Source organism: Protomyctophum parallelum, assembly GCF_964188405.1.
Source record: "Protomyctophum parallelum genome assembly, chromosome: 7".
Classification (NCBI taxonomy): Eukaryota; Metazoa; Chordata; class Actinopteri; order Myctophiformes; family Myctophidae; genus Protomyctophum; species Protomyctophum parallelum.
The window spans coordinates 33,532,222-33,555,027 of record NC_139705.1 but is presented as its reverse complement, the minus strand read 5'-3'; the positions used below and the strand labels follow the sequence as shown (position 1 = coordinate 33,555,027).

General features: G+C 42.8%; 1 protein-coding gene across 2 annotated transcripts in view; it reads right to left on the bottom strand.

The window, feature by feature from the left end:
- The window catches only part of LOC310861232 (voltage-gated potassium channel subunit beta-2-like), a 69,041-nt gene that overhangs the window by 13,787 nt on the left and 32,448 nt on the right, over window positions 1-22,806 (bottom strand). The window contains exons 2-9 of one of the 2 annotated variants that reach the window (XM_083768593.1): window positions 18,208-18,251; window positions 17,197-17,234; window positions 12,187-12,266; window positions 7,087-7,131; window positions 5,693-5,737; window positions 5,515-5,558; window positions 4,852-4,938; window positions 2,761-2,805 (exon numbers count right to left, since the gene is read on the bottom strand). In XM_083768593.1, the coding sequence (XP_083624719.1) occupies window positions 2,761-2,805; window positions 4,852-4,938; window positions 5,515-5,558; window positions 5,693-5,737; window positions 7,087-7,131; window positions 12,187-12,266; window positions 17,197-17,234; window positions 18,208-18,251 (428 nt within the window). The remainder of the gene's footprint in view (window positions 1-2,760; window positions 2,806-4,851; window positions 4,939-5,514; window positions 5,559-5,692; window positions 5,738-7,086; window positions 7,132-12,186; window positions 12,267-17,196; window positions 17,235-18,207; window positions 18,252-22,806) is intronic. The other variant, XM_083768594.1, reaches the window with a different exon arrangement.

Below are 22,806 nucleotides of genomic sequence, written 5' to 3'. Positions count from 1 at the left end.
GATTTAACAGCATCCTAACGCAACGATGATGACAGCAATATGGTTTTGATCACTGTTAGAGTGAATTGAGTGAATGATAGAAACACCAATGACAGCCAATGAAAATCCGTCCCAATTGACAGGGTGTCACGTTCAACACGTCACTCACATTCCCTCACATTCCACATGTTTACAGAGTGTCGACGCAATAGCTCACACCATTGTCATTATACAGTTATGTGTTATGTGTGGATGGCCCATTGCTGAATCCAATGCCGTGACATTCTATCTATCAGATCAAACTGGAGGCAAGAGCATTAGCATGGTGGCCATTCAAAACACAAAGGGAACATGACCCCTCAGATATGTTAACGTTTTTAAATCCCTCAGATGTAAAGGCCATTTCATCTATTGTTGCTAGTAGCTATGTGAAAGTCCCTGTCAACAAGGGCTCAACGCAAATTGAAAACAATGTTAACTGGCAATAAAGGATGGCTAATGATATGGATATTTCTGTAAGCTCGCAACTATAACTTTACGTTTTCAGAAAGGTTAGAACGTTAAGGGCATACATACAGTCTATAGAAGTTAATACTTTTCAATTTCTATGGTTCAAGGGAACTGTGCTATTGTTTACACCCTGAAACTCTTATCATTCATGTTTAATTTGTATAATTTACATTAGCCATGGTGATAATCTTTTAATTTCCATCAGCTCCTTCCAGCATTCTAATAATTCTCTTTCTTATCTCATTCTATTATCTATGACCTACATTAATGTGCATTATATTAAAAAAATATCTTTGCTCTGCTTATCTTCCCGCCTCAAAGGGAGATGATCTACAAGCCCACAACACGTATCAATGTGACATGTTTGAAGCTTGTAGATCTGCTTATTTTCAGCACGACGACACACACAACTAATGGTGCGTTCACACGGGCAGACACAAAGATACATTCATTGTCAATGGAAGCCAGCGATGTGGCGATGCAAAGATACAGTCTACCATTCATTGTCAATGGAAGCCAGCGATGTGGCGATGCAAAGATGCAATGATGCATGCATAGCTGCTCCACACTTGTGATCTTTGCATCTGGAGAAGGAGAAGTAGTCCGCACACTGTTTCGTAGCTCCCACAGGAAATGTATTTATTTAACCCATATACTGCCTCCTGCTGGACACAGAACCAACTGCAGACTGCCGAGCCTATTTCAATGCAGCACACGCTGGACTGACATCCTGTCTGGAGCGTCCATCTAAAATGAAGCCATCCTTGCTCTAGAAAGCGCCAATGTTTCCATCTAAACCACCAGATAATCACCAAAGACCTCCGAACATTTTATCCAAACAATGGAGAGCTCCGTAGATTTCGAGTTATTCAGTTATTATTTTAGTCAGCCTGTATAAAGGGAGGTGGACGGCAGTGCGGTTGCGCAATCCAGTCTAGGATTGCGCAAACAAGGAAAGGCCAAGCCAAAAAAAGGAAGAAAAAAAAATGAAATCAGCGATCCGGTTTGATATCAATAATAAAGCTTATCAGACAGAACATTACGCCAGAAGCAGTTAGTTGCTGGTTGGATTCCTTATGACGGAACGTTCCGCCAGGAGCAGTAAATCTGTGTAAGGATGACAACGTTTCGGCCCCTTATGAGTCTTCATCAGGTATGATACCTGATACCTGACGAAGACCCATAAGGGGTTGAAACGTTGTCATCCTTAAATAAATACATTTCCTGTGGGAGCTACGGAACGGTGTACAGACTACATCTCCTTCTCCTGTATACGTATCTTTTTGTTCAGCACCTGAAAGTTCTTTCGAGGTGTGAGTACTTTCCTTTGGATTCCGGATCTTTGCGTCTGCCCATGTGAACGCAGCATTAGAATAAATCAGGCATAATCCTGAGTTCAACACATTTCTTATATCAAAGGTTGTAGCATTCTCAATATCTTTGGCACTACTGCCAACCCAGACATTTATTTGAAATACAACTGCTGTATGAGTAACAATAACAAATTCCTAAAGATAAGAAAGGAGGTTCTACTGTGACCTCTGTCCAATAACACTGGCTTATTATAATAACTATTAACAGTGTGGTGGGCTTTTTCCATGAGTTATGTTGACATTGACCTTCAACAGGTGCAACACACACACACACACACACACACACACAGGGTGTAACGATATAATAACTGCATCGAATAATAATTTCAAGAATCGAAGTATATCAAAATGTACGGTAAACGGCAACATATTGAATCGTTAAAATGTATCGTTACACCCCTAATGTATGCATACAGTACACTTGAGCTACCTCATGCAACATATCAATGTATATCAAAGTATGTAGTTGTAGACCTTAATATAATAAGTAATAAAACATAGGATATCTGTACAAATCAAGCACAACCAGAGAATATGGAGGGGGAAAAAATGAGAACACGGGGGAAAGAAAAAGTAAATGAACAGAAATAAATGGTCATGAGAGACCCCTTTCAGTGGATGAACTCCAAAATGTGCTGCTGCTGTTGTTGATGTTTGTAAAGATCCATTATTAAAATATATCAATCTCTACCATTCTACTGCATTCCACCTACTGCTAATACTAGTCGGGGGGGGGGGGGGGGGGGTGGGGGGGGGGAAAGGTCCAGCATTTTATGGATTTGAGGAGGGTTTTGAAAAAGGAAAAGCGGCACATGGCTGCAGTAATTATAGGAAATCACTGCCATAAAATGCTGTTGTTTTTTTGGAGAGAACACTATTCACTGAGGGTACCATGTACCTTCTATGATGAATGTTCTGGACTTTGTGGAGTGAAATGGGTCTCCTGGTGACAAAAACAAAACAAGATTGTGAAGAAATCTCTGAATGAGAAGACAAAAAAAAAACCCTCGGATGTTTCCCCACCATGCATGGCAACGCACATAATGTTATTTCAGTGGATTATGGGAATTAAAGGCAGGCAGCGACCAATTTTAAACCCCTAATCAACATATGCACATTTCTGGCGCCTGCTTAGCAACTACCATCACGGTCTAATAATAATACGAATAAGGGCAAAGTCAATATTTCTCATAAAGCTTTTAATGCTTGCAAACATGAAGCCATGCATGCATGATGAAGTACATCACATGGCATACTGCACAACAAACTAATGAAACAAAGTGAATACAGTAGCTAATGTCCTGTTGTTTCCGTGTGATATACCCACAGTATGTAACTGGAGTTACATGGCTACACGGCCCGCCCCCGCCTGCCTCTGATTGGCCCCCCTACTAGTAGAAAGTAGTAGGGATGGGCATTCTCACATTCTAATGAATCTTGAATCAAACTTTATTGTCACATTACAAGTAACAAATTCTTGTTTGTGCAGGCTCATCATTGCAGTTAAAAGAAAAACATAAAATGCATAGTACATGACTAATCTACAAGGTACAATAAAATTGCAACCGGACCGCAATTTTGAACCACGCCAGCTTAGTGGAACTTCTTGTAGCCCTGTACTTTAAAGTTGTTCAAGTTAGACCCTCTTGTCCAGTCTAAATCCCTTGCAAGTACTTCAGCCGTTACTTTAGCTTTCCTTCTGCGTGGCATTTTCATCTACAGCCAAACTAGCCATGTTCTGTAGCTATAGCTTCAGCCGTGGTTACCCTGTCACTCACATACTGCACTTATGCCCACAGCTAATAATCTGTCTGGAGTGAAAGCAAACATAACATTCGCAAGACATGACTGCGGCATCTTGTCTCCTCGCGTGTCCCTGAGCACTTCAAAGTGGCTGCCAAGAAATGCAGAGCTTGGAGTTTGCCTGAATGCTGAGTCATTGCGGAGGTGAGATGCAGGACACGGTGGCCTGTGGTGGTAATTATCTCTATAGAGTAGACAACATCAGGGTGACAATATAGTCTACAGCTGTCCACAAGGTCACTTTAACGACGCCCATCTGCTCTGTGTTTGGTTACCCATAATAAATAGAACTCTGTGCACCACAGAATATCAAGTATCTTTTATTATTATTATTTTTTAAATATAGGCTACTAATGATTTTTCTTTTTGCAGCCTGAAATGCACAGACGATTAAACTACTATAGTATCTTATAGCTAGATGTACACTTCGTCGCAAAGCGGTGTTACAAGCTCACACTGTCGCATGATCAATGTCACAAACAACACACAGCATGCAAACACTACATGATATCCTCTACATACTGTAGGAGTAGGGCATATGGACCCATTTGTACACTCTCTGAGATACAACTACTCTACGGGGTTAAACATTTTATAGAAAGGAATGGTCTAATATTCTGTGTGTGTGTGTGTGTGTGTGTGTGTGTGTGTGTGTGTTTGTTTGAGTAAAGGCCTTTTCACACGAGAAGCGACTAATGTGCCTTGCTAATAAATGTTCAATGAGAGGCAGGACACGCGGAGAGGTTGATGGGCATTCCTGGCAGGTGAGTCAGTAGGCTACGACAGCAGTGACCACACAGAGGTGTGTGTGGGGAGGAATTATTTGGCATAACGACTAAATTGGGGGAGAAAAGGCGGGTAAAGAATATGCAGATATACAGTATAAGCTTGCGTGTGTCATGTCGTGCTGCCGCAGTGTGAGAACTGCTGATAGTATAGAAGGCATTTGTAGAATTGACCTTAGGTCTTAGAATACACAGGTGTATTCTGTTTCATCCGCAAGGCCATGCTTTTGAGCATCAGATAATGACCTCATCATGATGGCTGTGCCTTGTACCGTGGACAAAATACAACCCCTATCTGGACCGGCAACTGAAGATTTAAGATTGAGATCTTTCTATGTTAACATGATGGGTGTGCCTAGTACCTTCCATGGGTGTGTTGTTAACATGATGGGTGTGCATACCTTCCATGGGTGTGTTGGGGTCTGGGCGATTTGCAAACACCACATCCACGTATTCCAGCTGAAGTCTCTCCAGCGACGCTCTAAGACCTGTTACCATGACAACAACAACACTGTTTTTAACGGGGGTTTTTGTTAATTTGAAGGACGCCCAGTTTGATATGCATCAGACCACTGACACCCTTTTATCTCTTGGACCCAAATATAAGTGTGTGTGTGTGTGTGCGCACGACATGTGTACATGCAGTCATTTATTGTAAAATACATAGAATAGTATCTATCTATAAATGCATGTCTCTGTACGTCTGTTTGTACATAAGTGTGTACGGCTGTAATCCACGTAACTCGAGAACCGTTCGCCCCACCGACTTCAAATTCGACATACGTGTTCCACACCCCCGCAGGGAGTGCAGTGCCCGGGCTCTGTACAGGGCTCGTGTCCAGAACTTCATATACTGTATAGGAATATACAGGCATATATGGGCATAAAAGGGACACAGAGAGATGGGTGGAACGAGTACTCTGACACGGGTACAACGGGTATTGCATAGCCGGGTGGGGCATGGATCTCCAACTTCCATCGTTACCGACTCGGTGCTCTACAGCCGGGCACCAGTCTAGTCTAGTGTAATAAATAGCTGGTAACTACTGGCGATTATATCTCACCTTCAATGATATGTTTTCTGGACAATCCTCTTTCTGTTTCTGCTCTGGAAAGCAAACAAGTAAGAAACCAAGTCAGCATGATTATATTGATTGGAATTTTACTTTATTAACGTCTTGTGTGTGAGAGAGAGGGGGAGAGAGAGAGAGAGATAGAGAGGGAGAGAGAGAGGCTACTTACTTTCCTCCCCAGAAGATCTTTGTGGTGATGACCAAACTGGAACGCCTGTATGACATAACGCATCAAATAGCTTAAACTCATTCATTCATTCAACGACCAAGTACAGTCCACATACATACTGTACACTATTATGTTATACATACAGTACATACACGCTACTACTACTACTAGTATACTATAATCTTACAGTCAGTATCCATAGTAATTAGCCCGTTCAGATGGACTAGGTCATATAGCAGCTTTATAGGCTGACAGCCCCAGCAGAGCTAGAACTTAGTGCACTCCACCATTCATACAGATCCCATACAGCAGATCAGGTTCTCTCTATAGTGGTCTACGAAGCATCACAAGTCCTCCCTCCTGGACTGGTTAATACTACTATATGCTACTGTATGTACCCAGAAAATGCATCATTTTTAATCTATCCATTTGTAACTCAAGAATCGCAGAGGATTTGACTGCATGTGTACTATAGTGCGGCGGGTTGTGCTGTAATGTGTGTCAAACACACTTATATATACGTAGCAATACTAAGAATATATTGCTATATAGCAATAAATTATGAACACAGTGCATATGAAATATTAATATTAAGTGGCCTATTCTGGTAATAGTGTACAAGCTAAAAATAAAAGCAAACATAGTATTATTATATATTTTCCACTAATATTTACAGTAGTAATATCTACAGTACTAATATCGCTACTAGAGTTTTAAATTGTTAGGTAGTTTTTTAACAAATACATAATACACTACAGAATGCTGAATCACATAAGAGTCTGTCCATCGTTCCTAAATGTTATCCCCAGTGAGGGAAGGTCTTGAGGCTTATGTTAATGTGAAATAACTATTCTGTGTTCAGCATCGACATGTAACTAGACTAGCAGTATTTATAAGACTCCTTTAATACTGACACCTATTCAGATAAAGTAAAGCTAATCCTTGAGTCAGTGGAATAAAGTCATAACATTTATCCACTTCCCAGTATTGACTGCCCTTTATTTAATTTCCTTTGAAGATTTAACTAATTAACATCCATAATGTATTGGATTTGGATCCCCATAAGCCAGAGCAGAGTCTAATGTCTTCAGACAAGTCTTGACTATATCGACGATCGATGGTCCGGAGACTGACTGACCTTTCAGAGATTTAATGTGGACGGCAAATCAGTGTGATCTTCAAGAATCACCTGAACAAATTCATTGTTCACTGCTATATATTTTTATTATTATTGTCTTGTTAATATAATTACAAGATAATCACAAATACACGCGCACACACACGCGCTCACACACGCGCACACACACACACACACACACACACACACACACACACACACACACACACACACACACACACACACACACACACAAACAAACAAACGAGTACTCTACCTCCATCCCTTCTTCTTAATAATATTTCCTAATACAGTCTCGGCCCTGCGAGAGAGAGAGAGACATACACCAGACATCAATCACCATGAGACTATCGTATATCAATTAGCATGAGAGATGCAGCCATCAGGATGACAATAAGCAAAACAATGCAACAAATCATAATATTCAACACAAAGACTCATGTCGTTGCCGTCGGGGTGGACACAGTGTATGTTCAGAACCTTTTGTATTATGTTATTTGGTGTAATAGAAATATTGTAGAAGTATTGTCTACAAGCTCATAGCACGTCTCACCATGACTCTTGCATGACGAATAAGTAGGGCCGTGCTCGGAGACAGGGACAGACACGTATACGGGGACACACATAGCTGCGTAATGGAGCGGGTGCACAGCATAAAAAGGTGACATATGGAGAAACAAGATTTCTGCCCTGACAGCGACTAATCTTTTAACCTTTGTTTACTATCATGTCAGAAAACGTCAGACAGAGGGCTGTGGAAAGAGGGGGGGGGGGGGGGGGGGGCTGAATGTTTCATGTCTGCCTAAAGGCCCAATGTGTTCTTCATGAATGGCTCACTCTCACACACGCCTACAGTATACTACATACACAGCACATCTGATTGCCGCTGACAGCTCCTGCTCTGCCTCTGTGTGCGTGTGCGTGCGTGTGTGTGTGTGTGACAAAGCGAGAGAGAAAGATACACACAGAAAGAGAGAGAGAGAGAGAGAGAGAGAGAGAGAGATCATGTTGAGATGTCAGGTACACTGACTGTGTACAGATGCATGTACAGTACACTACACTGTACAATGTACAGAGTGAGTATTTTGCTTCTTCGTATACATTATGGCTAAGGCAGTTCTCAACTCACGATGAGCACACGAGGGTTAATAAACACATGGCATTATTCACTGATCAGTCTATTTGGCTGTTTTCCGTGAGTTGCGTGCAGAAAGAAAATCGGCGCATATTTTCCAGCAGAACATTTTTACATAATTTGCTTTCACTGACGTCCACTCTGCATGAACTTAGGATAACATAATGGAGTTACTATCGTATACTATCGCTTCTCCTCCTCACTCTCACGCCGCTCCAGGTCCTTATGGAGATGAAGAATGGCCGCTCCAGGTCCTTATGGAGATGGAGAATGGCCGCTCCAGGTCCTTATGGAGATGGAGAATGGCCGCTCCAGGTCCTTATGGAGCTGGAGAATGGCCGCTCCAGGTCCTTATGGAGCTGGAGAATGGCCACTCCAGGTCCTTATGGAGATGGAGAATGGCCGCTCACGCTCCAGGTCCTTATGGAGATGGAGAATGGCCGCTCCATGTCCTTATGGAGATGGAGAATGGCCGCTCCAGGTCCTTATGGAGATGGAGAATGGCCGCTCACGCTCCAGGTCCTTATGGAGATGGAGAATGGCCGCTCCAGGTCCTTATGGAGATGGAGAATGGCCGCTCACGCTCCAGGTCCTTATGGAGATGGAGAATGGCCGCTCCAGGTCCTTATGGAGATGGAGAATGGCCGCTCCAGGTCCTTATGGAGATGGAGAATGGCCGCTCCAGGTCCTTATGGAGATGGAGAATGGCCGCTCACGCTCCAGGTCCTTATGGAGATGGAGAATGGCCACTCCAGGTCCTTATGGAGATGGAGAATGGCCGCTCCAGGTCCTTATGGAGATGGAGAATGGCCACTCCAGGTCTTTATGGAGCTGGAGAATGGCCGCTCCAGGTCCTTATGGAGATGGAGAATGGCCGCTCCAGGTCCTTATGGAGAATGGCCGCTCACGCTCCAGGTCTTTATGGAACCGGAGAATGGCCTCTCCAGGTCCTTATGGAGATGGAGAATGGCCACTCCAGGTCCTTATGGAGATGGAGAATGGCCGCTCACGCTCCAGGTCTTTATGGAGCTGGAGAATGGCCGCTCCAGGTCTTTATGGAACCGGAGAATGGCCTCTCCAGGTCTTTATGGAGATGAAGAATGGCCGCTCCAGGTCCTTATGGAGATGGAGAATGGCCGCTCCAGGTCCTTATGGAGATGGAGAATGGCCACTCCAGGTCTTTATGGAGCTGGAGAATGGCCTCTCCAGGTCCTTATGGAGATGGAGAATGGCCACTCCAGGTCCTTATGGAGATGAAGAATGGCCACTCCAGGTCCTTATGGAGATGGAGAATGGCCTCTCCAGGTCCTTATGGAGATGGAGAATGGCCTCTCCAGGTCCTTATGGAGATGAAGAATGGCCGCTCCAGGTCCTTATGGAGATGAAGAATGGCCACTCCAGGTCCTTATGGAGATGGAGAATGGCCGCTCCAGGTCTTTATGGAGATGGAGAATGGCCTCTCCAGGTCCTTATGGAGATGAAGAATGGCCGCTCCAGGTCTTTATGGAGATGGAGAATGGCCTCTCCAGGTCTTTATGGAGCTGGAGAATGGCCTCTCCAGGTCCTTATGGAGATGGAGAATGGCCGCTCCCACTCCAGGTCTTTATGGAGATGGAGAATGGCCACTCCAGGTCCTTATGGAGCTGGAGAATGGCCACTCCAGGTCCTTATGGAGCTGGAGAATGGCCACTCCAGGTCTTTATGGAGCTGGAGAATGGCCTCTCCAGGTCCTTATGGAGATGGAGAATGGCCGCCCCAGGTCTTACTATAGGAATTGTTGCTCTTAAGTGATCAACCTGGTTAAATAAAGGTTACCCGTGACAAGCTGTCCATGCAGTGCCCGCTGGGTAAACAGGGTGCACACGCATCTCCCCATAGTAGAGGAGAACAAGCCAGTGCAAAGATTTTACTTTACTTTATTTGTAAGGGACCATGCACAACATTAAACATGTTGATTCAGATCATTTCTTTCATACGATAAAATAATAGAGTATAGTAGTAAAATTATACAGTATTTAGTGAGTCAATAATCCTCATCCAAGCATGATCATGCTAATCAGTGCCTCTTAGATGTTCAATCTAGTCCTGTTTCATAAAAATAAATTTGATGTGGTGTTAATCAAGCATTACTACTAGCATAATCATTTATAATAATATGTAAAACAGGAACATAATACATTTACAAACACCATACCAACAAACAATACAGTACACTCTCTTGCGCTCTCTCTCTCTCACACGCACGCACGCACGTGCGTGTGCATACACGTACACAATTAGCACCACCTTAATATATTATTCACAACAAATATTCCCAGCTGGATTTCACTGGGGATTAATCTAATGTGGAGTGGCAGCAGCCAATTCAAATCTAATGGCCTGCTCTGTCATTTCCCCACTATGTCAATTTCACAGCTGCCCTGATCGAAGAGGATGAATAAATCATCACCATCCTTTGAGCGCCCTCGAGATCTGAGACTCAACGCTGCTCCCGCTAGTTTACGTTGCTCATTGTCACACCAACTTCTTTCAAAAGTCTCTAGTCAGAACATCTGGAAATGTCACGCATGATTTTTGCTCGGCGTCATGCACGGAAAAATATGATAAAGCAGATCTAGAAGCTAACAACTGTTGGCTTGCAAGGCGTTGTGAGTTTTTTGACAGCTATTGTCAGTGTGCAACACCCTCGTGCAACTAAGTACAACCAGGTGCGGAACTACAGGTAGGTAAATTGAGATATTTCCCCCGCAATACATTATGTATGAGATCCATAAAAACGTTTGATTCCACCGGGCATGGTAACATCGCGTTCTGGCGTGACACGGCAGTTGCACCTGAGCTGCTTCAGAAACACGACAGCTGCACATGACTGCTTCAGAAACACGACAGCTGCACCTGACTGCTTCAGAAACACGACAGCTGCACATGACTGCCTCAGAAACACAGCAGCTGCACATGACTGCTTCAGAAACACAGCAGCTGCACATGACTGCTTCAGAAACACAGCAGCTGCACATGACTGCTTCAGAAACACAGCAGCTGCACATGACTGCTTCAGAAACACGACAGCTGCACATGACTGCTTCAGAAACACAGCAGCTGCACATGACTGCTTCAGAAACACAGCAGCTGCACATGACTGCTTAAGAAACACAGCAGCTGCACATGACTGCTTCAGAAACACAGCAGCTGCACATGACGTCCCATAACCCCAGAAGCGGCAAACGTGTGCTGCGCTAGAAAATATGCTCCTGTTTGCTTTTTTTCCGCAAGCAAATTCATAGAGAACAGCCAAATAGACGGTGAGAAAAACTGTCATAATTTTCATCATCCACCGGTCATTATGATTATGAAATCTCAGGCGCTGACAGATTCTGTTCCAGGCCCAGTCAGACTCATTAGACAGATTCTGTTCCAGGCCCAGTCAGACTCATTAGACAGATTCTGTTCCAGGCCCAGTCAGACTCATTAGACAGATTCTGTTCCAGGCCCAGTCAGACTCATTAGACACAGATTCTGTTCCAGGCCCAGTCAGACTCATTAGACAGATTCTGTTCCAGGCCCAGTCAGACTCATTAGACACAGATTCTGTTCCAGGCCCAGTCAGACTCATTAGACAGATTCTGTTCCAGGCCCAGTCAGACTCATTAGACACAGATTCTGTTCCAGGCCCAGTCAGACTCATTAGACAGATTCTGTTCCAGGCCCAGTCAGACTCATTAGACACGTTCTGTATCCACCACTGTGCATAACTCAGGCTTGAGTGGCATGCTTCCTCCTGATGGCGAGGGAAGTCTCCCTCGCCAAGTCTCCCTCGCCAAGTCTCCCTCGCCAATAAAAATGTACAGCAAGGCAGACTCTTCTTTGTGCCACTACATTGTATTTGGTGTACATGACCAACAATATACAATGTTTGAGGTCAAACCACACTGCTGTGACAGGTAAAAGCAGATGTCAGGGGATGTTACAAAGTGTTCTATACTATAGGCCGGTGTCCTGACAGACATGGCAGGCTTTAGAGGAAAGAACAAAGTCACCGTGACCTCAAAGACTCATGGGACTTTGGACTCCCCTTCTGAACATCAGAAGGGGAGGGGAGAGTGGAAGTGTGCACATGCACGTGTGTGTGTGTGTGTGTGTGTGTGTGTGTGTGTGTGTGTGTGTGTGTGTGAGAGAGAGTGCGCGTGCATGCATGCGTGCGTGTGTGCACATCATACTCACTTCCCAGCAGCATAGACCTCGGCCGTGTCAAAGAGATTGATTCCATTCTCGTAGGCTAATGTCATCACTTCTTCTGCCACCTATAACAACATAGAGAGATGGAATATAAAGAGACAGCGAGAGGGGAACGGGTCAAATGATAGAATGCAAGTTATGAATTAATTAATAATTATCACAGTGACATTGCTTGAATAATTTCATACATGGAATACTTAAAGGACAACTTTAGTTTTTTTCAACCAAGGTTCATGTTTGAGGTTGCTATTAGAGAAAGTAAAAGATGAGTGTTATTTTTTTTTCATTTGCTGCTTTCTTTCGTTTTAGGGATTTTAGCTCTTTTTGACAGGGGGCGGGGGCATTCGAGCATGGGGCTAAATATGTATATTTTTACCAAATGTTATGGTGATTTATTTTTGTATTATTTATTATAGTCCTAATAAACCCCAGGAAATTACATATGGCCACAGAAGATCACAGGATCTACTGAATGTGAAGGTAGCCTACTGCAAGGCTTATACTGTGTGTATAGGCTCAATATGTCAGTTTTCACATTCAATAGATCCTGTGATCTTTTGTGGCCAGATGTAATTTATTGGGGTTTATTAGGACTATAGTAAATAATAAATAAAAAAATTGCCATATTATTTTGTAAAGAAATAGATATTTAGCCCCATGCTCGAATGCCCCCGCCCCCCTGTCAAAAACTGCTAAAATTCCCAAAACGAGAGAAAGCAGCAAATGAAAGAAAATTAACTCTCACCTTTTAGTTTCTCTAATAACAACCTAAAACATGAACCTTGGTTGAAAAAAACTAAAGTTGTCCTTTAAAGGACGACTTTACCCATTTTCAATGGGTGCATATAATGGGTCCTCAGTAATGCTCATTATAAGATGACACCATTTTTGTCTACCCCTTCTGTGTCTCAGAGGAGGTCTGCAGAAACCCCACCTACCAGTGACATCATCGATGGGCAATCCAAGCTAATAGAAACCGAAGGCTTTCTATTCCTGGAAAGTTAGCATGCTATAATTGAAGCCATTGTTCTCACATTAATAATAATAATAAAAAAGCAATTATATTAAGATAGGTTGAAAATGGGTAAAGTTTTTTAAGTATATTCATTACTGTTCATATCATTATTTTACGGTTTGTTTTTCTGGAAAGTTCCATAACAAGTTCCATAACAATTCATAAACGTGTAGCTATCCAATAGTTCACTGTGGGGATGGGGTTGCATGCGTGTGGACAGAGCTCACCTGTCCACTGTACTACTCAGCACCATGGACAGAGCTCACCTGTCCACTGTACTGCTCAGCACCATGGACAGAGCTCACCTGTCCACTGTACTGCTCAGCACCATGGACGAAGATCACCTGTCCACTGTACTGCTCAGCACCATGGACAGAGCTCACCTGTCCACTGTACTGCTCAGTACCATGGACAGAGCTCACCTGTCCACTGTACTGCTCAGCACCATGGACAGAGCTCACCTGTCCACTGTACTGCTCAGCACCATGGACAGAGCTCACCTGTCCACTGTACTGCTCAGCACCATGGACAGAGCTCACCTGTCCACTGTACTGCTCAGTACCATGGACAGAGCTCACCTGTCCACTGTACTGCTCAGCACCATGGACAGAGCTCACCTGTCCACTGTACTGCTCAGCACCATGGACAAAGATCACCTGTCCACTGTACTGCTCAGCACCATGGACAAAGATCACCTGTCCACTGTACTACTCAGCACCATGGACAGAGCTCACCTGTCCACTGTACTGCTCAGCACCATGGACAAAGATCACCTGTCCACTGTACTGCTCAGCACCATGGACAAAGATCACCTGTCCACTGTACTGCTCAGCACCATGGACAAAGATCACCTGTCCACTGTACTGCTCAGCACCATGGACAGAGCTCACCTGTCCACTGTACTACTCAGCACCATGGACAGAGCTCACCTGTCCACTGTACTGCTCAGCACCATGGACAGAGCTCACCTGTCCACTGTACTGCTCAGCACCATGGACAGAGCTCACCTGTCCACTGTACTGCTCAGCACCATGGACAGAGCTCACCTGTCCACTGTACTGCTCAGCACCATGGACAGAGCTCACCTGTCCACTGTACTGCTCAGCACCATGGACAGAGCTCACCTGTCCACTGTACTGCTCAGCACCATGGACAGAGCTCACCTGTCCACTGTACTGCTCAGCACCATGGACAGAGCTCACCTGTCCACTGTACTGCTCAGTACCATGGACAAAGATCACCTGTCCACTGTACTGCTCAGCACCATGGACAGAGCTCACCTGTCCACTGTACTGCTCAGCACCATGGACAGAGATCACCTGTCCACTGTACTGCTCAGCACCATGGACAGAGATCACCTGTCCACTGTACTGCTCAGCACCATGGACAAAGATCACCTGTCCACTGTACTGCTCAGCACCATGGACAAAGATCACCTGTCCACTGTACTGCTCAGCACCATGGACAAAGATCACCTGTCCACTGTACTGCTCAGCACCATGGACAGAGCTCACCTGTCCACTGTACTACTCAGCACCATGGACAGAGCTCACCTGTCCACTGTACTGCTCAGCACCATGGACAGAGCTCACCTGTCCACTGTACTGCTCAGCACCATGGACAGAGCTCACCTGTCCACTGTACTGCTCAGCACCATGGACAGAGCTCACCTGTCCACTGTACTGCTCAGCACCATGGACAGAGCTCACCTGTCCACTGTACTGCTCAGCACCATGGACAGAGCTCACCTGTCCACTGTACTGCTCAGCACCATGGACAGAGCTCACCTGTCCACTGTACTGCTCAGTACCATGGACAGAGCTCACCTGTCCACTGTACTGCTCAGCACCATGGACAGAGATCACCTGTCCACTGTACTGCTCAGCACCATGGACAGAGCTCACCTGTCCACTGTACTGCTCAGCACCATGGACAGAGCTCACCTGTCCACTGTACTGCTCAGCACCATGGACAGAGATCACCTGTCCACTGTACTGCTCAGCACCATGGACAGAGATCACCTGTCCACTGTACTGCTCAGCACCATGGACAGAGCTCACCTGTCCACTGTACTGCTCAGCACCATGGACAGAGCTCACCTGTCCACTGTACTGCTCAACACCATGGACAGAGATCACCTGTCCACTGTACTGCTCAGCACCATGGACAGAGCTCACCTGTCCACTGTACTGCTCAGCACCATGGACAGCTCACAGTTCATGTGGTTTATATATTACAGTGGTTCCCAAACATTTTTTCAGGGGACCCATTTATATTAATGATAATAGTTGATAAATAACCCAATGCAGATTGAAGATTGCATGTAGCCTTCATTCGATGTCTTTGCTTTGTCTTTACTCGTATATCCTAATTCACACTTTTACTGTATGTGGTTGTAAAAATGTAAAAAGAACCACCACTCATCTGCTGATAAGAGAGGTGCTGGAGAGGTGCTGGAGCCACACCATGGACAGAGCTCACCTGTCCACTGTACTGCTCAGCACCATGGACAGAGCTCACCTGTCCACTGTACTGCTCAGTCCCATGGACAGAGCTCACCTGTCCACTGTACTGCTCAGCACCATGGACAGCTCACAGTTCATGTGGTTTATATATTACAGTGGTTCCCAAACGTTTTTTCAGGGGACCCATTTATATTAATGATAATAGTTGATAAATAACCCAATGCAGATTGAAGATTGCATGTAGCCTTCATTCGATGTCTTTGCTTTGTCTTTACTCGTATATCCTAATTCACACTTTTACTGTATGTGGTTGTAAAAATGTAAAAAGAACCACCACTCATCTGCTGAAAAGAGAGGTGCTGGAGAGGTGCTGGAGCCACAAAGGCAACATGATAAAAATAAAGGGAAGCTCCGCACAATCAATGTATTTATTTAGCAAGCTTTCGGTCTACTGACCTGAGGAAGGTCAGTAGACCGAAAGCTTGCTAAATAAATACATTGATTGTGCGCAGATCTGAGTGTTCGGAGCTTCCCTTCACTGTATGTGGTTGTAAAAAAGAAAACTATTAGGTAGCAAAATGCTTGCTTTAGCTGAGGATATTCAGATGATATAGGTCTTTACTGGTAGACTTCAACACCAAATTGAAACCTCCCCAGTCTTTGGAAAACGACTGGTGAAGCTCACCTGTCCACTGTACTACTCAGCACCATGGACAGCTCCACACTGCCCAAACCTATAGCATTGCTTTGTACAGCTTACTGTACGGTACTGTTTGTGCGCGAGCTTGCGTGCGTGTGTGTTGGCTGTTTATTTTTATTTTGTGAATAGTTTGTTAGTAAAAGTTACTGATAAATGGCCATTGATTTATTGTTCACACTATTGGCTGTTAGATATTAAAAGTGAAATGTAGTGTACAAGATGTTGCTGCAGGCAGCTCTTCTGTGTCTGTCACAGTCACACAAACTCAAGTGGCCACAACATGTTGTATCCCTGATTTGGATTCAGATGTACTGTATGCACAACACCAAACAGTTCAATGGAATTAATTTACAGATTCATTAATTGCATGGAAAGGACCTTCAAAGTTCAGTTATGAGCAAAACATTGTCAGACCCTGAAAACATTATCACAACCGAATGCACTGTATTTAACTTTCCCAAAATTGAACAGACTTTGATCGATTGATTACTTTATTGAAAATACATTAAAAAAGATGCAAGAAAGCTGTTTCTGTGTTGGTCCTCTTACTTCAGCAGTTCATGTATTGTCTGATACACAGCAACATCATCCGTTTTTTATTCATCCATTTGTAACTCTGTTAGGACACAAATGTTACCAAATGGACCCAGAGATAGACCATTTGGGTCCATGTATACACACTCTTGAATGAGCACAGAGGACTTTACTGTGTGTATGAACCTGTGATGCTCCTTCTGTGACCTCAGGTTCAGACTAAGCTGCCATTTCAGAGTAACATTAAGTGAAGGCATTGTTGTTGATTTATTCTCACTTACCTCATCTGTTATCTGGCCCCCGAAGGTAACCCATGTTCCTATGTGGAGAACAATGAGAGGACAATTATAATGAAGGTAACAATTATAATGAAGGTAACCCATGTTCCTAACAATGAGAGGACAATTATAATGAGTCCTTTCTACATACACATAACACCAAACTGGTGTCACCAGTGTTTTTTGTCGACTAAAACTAAGACGAAAAATGTTCGTCGGCTTCGTTTGGCAGGTGTGAAGGCTCATTCGAATCCTAATGCGCATCAAAGAACCGCATTCTACTTCGACCAAAAACAGGGATTTCACTTTGCTTCTAATCGCACTTGATTTCGATTCGGTGCAGGTGGAAATGCAATCCGCAGCAAATAAAGGAAATTAAGCAAACGATGTGGCGGTTGAGGAGAAGGCATATTTTACGCAGCGCAAAGATGTCCCGTAACCGTTACTGTGCATGGATAGACATGGTCGAATGAGGAGACTGAAGCCCTGATCTAAATGAGGACGAGTACATTAATCAATTGCTTAAGGAAACGCATAAAAACACGGCAGTGTATATAGCCTACAGAATATTCTGTCTGTCTGTGCGTGCGTGCTGTAAACATGGTGTGCTGTCACTGTGTGGCGACTGGGGAGTAGGGACTTTCATCTCGATAAACTTGTAAACATTTTGCGCTGCTGTCTGTTATATCAGTGCACTCAGCGCTGTGCCTCCATGCCCGAGAGAGAGAGAGAGAGAGAGAGAGAGAGAGGGGGACGGACGGACGGACGAACGGGAATGTCACCTATGACTAAAACTAGAATCAAAATTTGCTGCCAAAAATAACACTGTACTGTATATTATATAAGTGCAGCACAGAGGTTTTGCGCATACTGTATATTCATCCCATATCTCCTTAACCTAAACCGAATATATGCTAGGAGATATTTGTCTATATAACCCTAATTGTTATTGTTAAATAAATATATATGCATACACACAGATGCACACACGGAAAGCACAACACCTGTACTCACCTAATCCGAGACAGGACACCCTCAGTCCAGATTTCCCAAGATTCCTGTTGACAAAATGAAAGGTTGTCCAGTGAGGAGAAGTTGACAGCTCATGTTTTATAAAACACTGGCAGTGCAGTGAGAAGAAACCCATAATAGTATCTGAGCTCTAACTGGACAGAGAGATCGATAAAGCCCTGGCCTGGACACATGTGACCCAGAGTCCCAGACAAAACTATATCTGTATTGATGATACCCGGAAGGCAGTAGCCATATCCTAACACACTTTGATGTCTGAAGGGAAAGAAAAGAAAGAAAGAACCTGTATTATCCATGAAGGGAAAGAAAAGAAAGAAAGAACCTGTATTATCCATTATTAGTCAAGTCACCTTTATTTGTATAGCAAGCTTAAAGAACAATAGGAGTTGATCCAAAGTGATTCCAGTCAATGACACATTAAGAGAGTTTAGAGAGCTCAAAAACATCATATAAAATAGTAGAAACAGAGAACACATTAATGGAAGCAAACATCAACAGAAATGATCACAAAATTATTATAATCGCAGAGATAAAGTGACACTATTTTTTCAGTGCAGCCACTTGAACACCTGCAAGCCAATCCTGGTGGGAACATTCTGCAAAAATAGCCGATGTACAAGCGTACAAACACGTTGCAACATGTTGTGAGCTTGTAGATCAGCTATTTTTGGCAAAGAGTTGTGGTGTAGACGGAAAAAAGCAGTCCAAGTACAGTTGTATCTCACGTCCGTTTCACTAACCCTAGAGTGTTTAAGTGGGTAGTAGTCTAGTAATGTGGCGATACATGTAAATCTATTGCAAATGATTATTACTGTTGCTATTATTGCATTATAATAATGTGACCAAATTTAGACTGCCATTGGATTTTTTTGAATTTTAGTTTTTTCATTTCATATCAAAGCAGGGAATCATAGCTTCGAATTGACATTGGTTGTTCAGTTTGACCCACCAGTTTTGGAGATATGGCTTATAGAGTGATGTCTTGCAGAAAACGGCGAGTTGAGAAAACAGGCTTGAAAGGTTCACTTCTGTGGTCTCTAACATTACAATAGCTGTTTAAGCATTTTTTTTTCATATTTACATGTCAATTTCAGCTTTGACACTTATTTCAGACATGCTCTAGTATGTGAAGAGTCTGCCTGTGCTATTAACTCATTTTGAAAAAAAAAAAAAAGTTTTTCTCCTCTGGTGAAAAGCTGGAATGTGCGCGATGGCAGTCTCTCAGTCAAATCTGGTCACTATTGTTTATATAAAAAGCATACAAACACTTTTATTTATTTTATTTGAACATTACATTGTTTATTAGAAATAAGATGCATGAACTGATGTGTTGGAATACTTGAAAAAGGTGTGTATATATATTTCTTTAATTTATTTTTATTTGTTTAAGTTAAATAACAAAAGGGTAGACGTAATAAGATTAGGCTTCAGTCTATACCTTTTTTTCCAGACGGAAGTGATGAAATGTGATGATTTATGAATGTTTTTGTATGGAAAAACAAACACACTAATAAACTAAACTAAGCATGTGTATTTAGTGCTGTACTAAGAATGAGTATGTATATAGCGAGGCAAAGCTGGACTAAAATCAGTAGTATAGTGTGAAGTACTAGTACTGTACTAAAGTACATTTTGGAGGTATTCTTTTTTACAGTATTTCCAGTATTCAATATTTTTACTTCTACTCCACTATACATCCCAGAGGCAAATGTTGTACATTTACTCCACTGCAATGATTTGAAAACGTTTGTTATTAGTTACTTTGAGGATTTAGATTAGAAAACATATACATTTAAACCAAGCAAGCTGGACTGACGTCCCTCTGCACAAGCACAAGAAAGGAGGACCTTCTCCTTCCACTGAAGCCAAACGTGTTCTCCACTCACTGCATGATTAGTTCCATTCCTCAGGGCTGAAGGACACGTTTCCAGAACTCTTTTCATGACAGCCGCAATGTGCAAGACCTCTCCCCTCTCTCCCCATCCTTATGCTTTAGTGTTGCTTTTCTCGCTCTCTTTCATTCGCATTGAACGTTCAACCCTGAATCTGCACAGCTTGAACGACCCAGTGCATCTGCGAGAAAGAAAGAACACCACTTAAGTGAAGCCATGAAAACAACAATTGTGTCGGCTGCCTTGGAAAGTGAATGATGCTCGCTCGGCAGCAAGGTTTATATTGTTATTTATTTGAAAGCAAAGAGAAAGTAACATTGCTTGCCCACGCTGGATGGTTGGCGGTGCTGTAAACAAGGTGAAAAGTATGAGGGTGCGCCTATATCTCTGTATAGGTATTGATTTGATTTCAAAAGGCCGACCTTGTGCTCAAAACAAAACCTCTACGCATGTGCAGACGCACAGGCACGCCAAACACACACGTGCACCTGACACGCTAATCATGCTCGCTTTAAACTTTGTTGACAAGTTTATGTTTAACCTGGCATTTCAACCTGGCAGCCCTATTTTGAGGTACAGTATGTCATTATGGCTTGTAGATTGACTCTTTCCTCTATCCGTCTTACCGTATAGAGCTTAAGTGGTTAAACAATTGAACCTTAGCATTACTATTCTGGGGGGGGGGGGGGGGGGGCATTTGCCAAAAATAGCAGATCTACGCAGCTTACAAGGCATCGCAGCGCAATGTGGGGGGGGGGCATGGGGGGGGACACCTTAACTATTAGGCTTTAGCCAATTCAACGAAAATGAAGGTCACGGCTGTCACTGTATACAGTGTGTTGTGGGACAGGCTTTTTATTAGGTGCTAACAGCGTGGCTCCCCGTGGAGTTTCATGCTGTTCAGCACAGCAGCTGACACGACACTGTCTCCCTGGAAAATAGGGCACCGCAATATTGATTTATTTAATAGTAATAATGGTAATAATAATAATTTAAAATAATAATAATTACCTTTCACAAGCTTTTCTCACACAGGTGTCTTATTTGTTGGTCATGTTTATGATTTTTATTTATATCGGGCTTAAAGGGTTAGTTCAGATTTTCTTTTTAATATAGTGGTTGCAAAGGTATTCATTGATTGCCTGAGTCCCGTGGTGGGAGTTCTGCTCTTGTTTTGGTGAATATTAACCCTTACAGCGCTAGCATTTATTGAAAAAAAATTGATCTAATTCACGCCAGCATTTGTTTCATTTGAGCTCTTATTTTGAAAAGCCACATTTCCAGACTTCCGGTAGGGAGCTTATCCTTGGAAGTTTAACAGGTCCCGTTCAACTGTTGTTTACAATATATGGGTCCATGCCAGTGCACTTGGGGGCTCCTCATCTGTGCCGTCAAAGAAACACTGTTTTGATCAAAATGCCATCTGGGACAAGGAGGAGATACAGGCGATTGAAAGAAACCGATGGATTATTATGGCGACGACAATCTAAGATGGACGATCCAGTGTACTGCTAACAACATAGCTAGCTAACCGGCTAACGCAAGTAGCATTATGGCTCGATCGATCGAATGCACTATAAAAGCGCAATTGCCATTAATCAACGGCAATGGCGTTAAGCGTCAGTATCAAAATTAGGCTTCAATTGACTTTAATCAACAGCAATGGTGCTGAAATTATTAAGTAGTTCCGGGTCATTTGGTGGGGGTCTGGGGGCCACTCTTTAAAATAAGTTAATCCACAATCTAGCGTCATTTGTATTGTTCGCTAGTCAAAGACGAACGGAAGCTATATTATACGTAGCGTCACACGGAACATTCTTTTGTGCTTCTGATGGCGTAGTGATACTCGACACAAAAAGATTGTTCTGTGTACTTACTTACACAATATATTACATTAAAGACACCTTGACCTTGATACTGAGTTCACATCCTACAGAACCATGCCATAAAGAAAATGCCATTTCAAATCTCTAGCCATGCATTTCAGAAGATTGGGTTTTGAAAGGGCTAGTGTGATAAGAGTGAAGGACGAACACGTGAATGATGTTACATCTTACGAGATGAACATGAAACTCACAGTACAGTGATAATTGTTAGGGATGCACCGATCCGGCTTTTTGGCATTCGATACCGATTTCGATACATGGGGGTCCATCTGCCGATACAGGGTACTGATCCGATACCCTATGTCTAATGTATAATGTAATGTATTTAATACATTATTATATATATTATATTATATATAATAATATAATATATATTAACACGTGGATTAATAATATTGGTCAACCACAGCGATTTCTGAGGGTTTAACATTCTAAGTACAACTAAAAGCTGTGCAGTATTATGCACTTTCATAGTTTTTAAAATGTTTATTCTTTTTATTATTATTATGCCTATAATTATAATAATAATAATTATTATTATTTTAGGTTTATAATCCATAGTTACTATGCATAATAATATTATGCCTATAATTATTATAATAATAATTAATATTACATAGTTACTATGTATAATATTATTATTATACATAGTAACTATGGATTATAAACCAGCTAGGCCTACACTTAAAAGGAAAGTTATAAAGCACAACCACAATTCAATTTCTTTCTGACGATAGTCAACCACATCATTTTGGTTTCTATTCCTTATTTATAACTCTAGTTAATGTTCTATTCAGATATTA